This window comes from Arachis hypogaea, chromosome 13 (assembly GCF_003086295.3).
Source record: "Arachis hypogaea cultivar Tifrunner chromosome 13, arahy.Tifrunner.gnm2.J5K5, whole genome shotgun sequence".
NCBI lineage: Eukaryota > Viridiplantae > Streptophyta > Magnoliopsida > Fabales > Fabaceae > Arachis > Arachis hypogaea.
This window is the reverse complement of record NC_092048.1, coordinates 101473946-101478285: the sequence shown is the minus strand read 5'-3', so window position 1 is coordinate 101478285 and position 4340 is coordinate 101473946. Positions and strand designations below refer to the sequence as shown.

Genomic DNA, 4340 nt, shown 5'->3' with positions numbered 1-4340 from the left:
CAAAGGCTCGCTTGACCAGTCTACACACATCGTTGCTAAGAGAGTCCCAGAACTCTTTGTAGAAAATTGCTTGAAATCCATCTGGCCCTGGGGCTTTAAATGAACTCATGGTCATCACAGCTCTTTTAACCTCTTCAGACGTCACCGGTTCCACTAACTTTTGACAAGCCTCAGTACTAAGAGACGGGCAAGGAAAAGGCCCCATGGCGTCCAGGTCAATATCCTCCCTTGTAGAAAAGAGCTTAGTTCTCAGAGAGCGTTTGAGGGTGAAACACGGTGAAGAAGATGGCCATGCCATCGAAAGAGATAAGGGGGAGAGTGTGGGAGGGTTTGCATCAGGTGTGAAGGAGGGATCAAGTAAGGGCGACCTTAGTTCCAGGGTGACTTCCAAGATTTCGTTCCGTGACAAGGTTATTGGTTCTACGGTAGCCACAGGGATAAATCGGGTTGAAGCTCTAGATGAGGATTCCATGGCAGTGGTCACTGGAAAACAAGGAGATCCTATACCTCCAAGAGTTTGCTTCTCCGAAGAGGCTAGGAACATCCTTTCTGAACCATACAAGGAAGCAATTGTGATTAAGGTTCTTGGAAAAAACCTTAGTTACACGGCCATGTTTCACAAATTGAAAGGGGTATGGAGGATCACCGGTGGATATGAAATCTTGGATGTGGGTTTTGGGTACTTCCTCGTTAAATTTGATCGCATGGACGATCGAGAGAAGGTTTTACTAGGGGGGCCATGGATGATCTTCGGTCACTATATTGCGGTCAAGCCATGGACACCGGATTTTAAACCTTGTGAGGACACTTTCGGGGAGACTATGGTTTGGATTCGAATCTCTGGTTTGAGCATATGGTACTATCAGGATAAAGCCATGATGAGAATCGCTTCTGCTGTGGGAAGACCAGTCAAGGTGGATCTGGCTACTAAGTTGGGGGAAAGGGGAAAATTTGCTCGGGCTTGCGTGCAAATTAATCTTGGTTTGCCGGTGGTCCGGAGTGTGATTGTCGATGAGTTTGAATATAAGGTGGAGTATGAATGCTTACACCTTATTTGTGACAAGTGCAATTGTTTCGGGCATCCAGCAACTGACTGCAGAATGACCCCAATAGATTCGGAAAGGGTGGATCGAAAGGAAACATCAGTGACCGAGACGGCGGCCCGGGTGGTGCAGCCACAGGAAGCTTCAAAAGAGAAAATTTTTTAATTTGGATGCAATCCCAAAGAGTCAGTGATAGTTGCAGAAATTGGGGAGGAATTAGATGATACGTTGCATGGGAAGGAAGTGGGGTCCTAACATTTGGAAAATGAGGCTGGCTGGACTAAAGTCAGCGGTAAAAGGAGAGGAAAATTGAGTCAATCAAACAAAGCCCAACAAACATCTAAAGATAAAATGCCGGTGCGCTCAACTCAGAAATTGGACCAGAACCGTGACTTTGGGCTACGTATGAGAGGAGCCGAATCAGGGGTGAAGACCGGGTCGGTTAGCGGATCTAAGGCACGCATGGCATCTTCCAAACAAAAAGGGGTGAAGGGCAAATCTGTCTCCGTTGCGGTGCCGACTTTCACTGCCATTATCAAAAACGGACACAAAAGGTTGCGCCCTTCTTCTTTGCAGAATTCGCCGTTGACTCCAGACTGCCTTGGCGACACCAGCAAGCAGCAAATCGGCAAATTAGAAGGGTTGTCAGTGGAGGGACACAGACAAACCGGGCAACAACCGGACAAGGACAAGCAAGCCTTAGGGGGATATGATGGTGGATCTTCATCATCTCGTTAGGGACTTCAGCTGAGGTTGGTCCTTTTTACAATACAAATTGTTTTATGGATTATTTAGATTTAAGCTTTCTATTTTGGAATATTAGAGGTGCCTCTAATAAATTGGCCCGGGTTCATAGTAAGGAGTTAGCGAATAAATTTCATCCTACTTTTTTCATTCTGTTTGAAACCCATATTGCTTTCGAGAGGCTGAAATCTTTTTGGAATAATCTAGGTTACCAGGGTGTTGGTATTGTTGAGGCTAATGGTCATAGTGGGGGTATCTGGGTTCTATGTTCTAATTCAAATATTTCTGTGAGAGTATTGGATGTAGTTGATCAATGTATCAGTTTTGAAATCACTATGGGCAATACATCTAGTTACTGCAGTGCGGTGTATGCTAATCCGCATATACATCGGCGTAAAGAACTGTGGGGTGACTTGACAAGGATTGCTAATATGATCCACGGACCTTGGATTGTGTTAGGGGACTTTAATGATGTTTTGTTGCAGAGTGAAGTTAGAGGGGGGCAAGTTAGACTTGCCAGAGCAGAACAATTTGCAGAAACATTGGAGGATTGTGGGCTGTTTGATATGGGGGCTATTGGGAGAAGATTCACTTAGTACAGGAAGGTAAAAGGTGGGGTGCAGGTGGCCAAGAAGCTTGATAGAGCAGTCATCAACCAGGACTGGCGACTAATGTTTCCGGAGGCTTATACTGAGGTGCTGGCGCGCCCTCACTCTGATCATTGCCCATTATTCACTAGGTGCAAGATGGCAAAGAGGGCTACCAAAGGCCATCGTCCGTTCAGATTCCAGGCTGCGTGGATGACTCATCCTCTTTTTAGGAATGTTGTTGATACAGCTTGGAATAGAGGAGCTCCGGATGTAGTCAAATATTTGTTGGAGGTTCAAAAAGATGCAACTAGCTTCAATAAAAAGGTTTTTGGCAATATTTTTGTTAAGAAAAGGGAGTTGGAGAGGCTTTTGAATGACGTTCAGATTACTCTGGAAAGTCGGGAGGATCAACAGCTTAGGATCAAAGAGCAATTTTTGCATCAGGAACTGAATGCTGTCCTTCTTCAAGAAGAGTTGTTGTGGTATCAAAAATCTAGAGAACAATGGGTGAGATGTGGAGACAGAAATACAAAATTTTTTCATCTGCAGACAGTTATCAGGAGAAAGAGGAACAAAATTCATGGGTTATTTTTGGAGGATGGGTCTTGGGCCACGGAGACTACGACTCTAGAAATGGCGGCAAATTCTTTCTTTCAAAAAGAACTGTTTAATCTAACTTAAATTGCTTTTTTTATTAAATTATTTATATAAAATAAATAGATTTTTGTCAAACCAAATGATAATACTCAAAAAAAACTTTATGTAAAATTAACTGCAGCTGATTTTTTTTTTTTCGTTGCAGCGTTGTAGTTTTCTTCCTTAGATAGGATATATTATTGCTATATCAAGGCATACACAAATTTTAGGGCAAATCACCATAATAAGCTAAGGAGAACAAAAATTTACACAAATCCGTCAAACTAGATTCTGGTTCAAGAATCCACTAAAGCACATTTCTATATAGTTCGAAACAGTACAATTCGAATTCCAAATTCATATAATTCGAATCATGTTGATTTGAACTACGTTCACATGCACACACCCATGTAATTCGAATCCATCTGATTCGAATTACACACTAATAGTAATTCGAATCACTCTGATTCGAAATACTCTCTAGCAGCAATCCTAAGTAATTCGAATTTGACTAATTCGAATTATTCATGGTATAATTTGAATTATGCTATTAAAAAATTAATAATTTATTAAAAAATTAATAATTTAAAAACTAAAAAAATATATATTTTATTTCATACATTAAAAAAAAGCAAACAAAATATTTAATTACGATATTTTTTTAAAATATTAATGAGCTATCAATTCGAATTCCATACAATACTCTTTTGTCCATTTTTAATACCTCATGAATATTTTTTAACAAATTTTTTAATAAATTTATTTAAATTATACTGCAAAAAATATTTTATTCTATGCAAAATAATTTTTAAAAAAATGGCTTAAAAGATATTAGGAGTACTATAACAATTTGTAATGTTCTAATAACTTAGGTAAATACATGCATGTACTCAAATTTTAAATAAAATACTCCATATAGTCAATTTTAATTTAGAAATTAAAAAAAATATTTTATTCCATACAAAATAATTAAAAAATATATTTTATTCTATACAAAATAATTTTTTTAAAAAATGGCTTAAAAGATGTGATGAGTACTGTAAAAGTTTATAATATTCTAGTGATTTAGGTAAATACATGATCAAAATATATTTTCTTTAATTTCTAAATTATTATTGATTATGTAGAGTATTTCTTTAATGTCGTAAGTCATTAGGACATTACAAATTTTTATAATATTCCTAACATCTTTTAAGCCACTTTTTAAATTATTTTGCATAGAATAAAATATTTTTTGTGGTATAATTTAAATAAATTTATTAAAAAATTTGTAATATCCTAATGACTTACGACATTAAAGAAATACTCTACATAATCAATAATAATT

At 37.9% G+C, this 4340-nt stretch overlaps 1 protein-coding gene across 1 annotated transcript; it reads left to right on the top strand.

Moving 5' to 3' along the window:
• The first annotated feature begins 470 nt into the window (after positions 1–470).
• Positions 471–1208, top strand: LOC112735171 (uncharacterized). Its single transcript, XM_025784740.1, has one exon. It carries the CDS (start codon positions 471–473, stop codon positions 1206–1208), a length of 738 nt encoding a protein of 245 aa, XP_025640525.1.
• The last annotated feature ends 3132 nt before the right edge of the window (positions 1209–4340 follow it).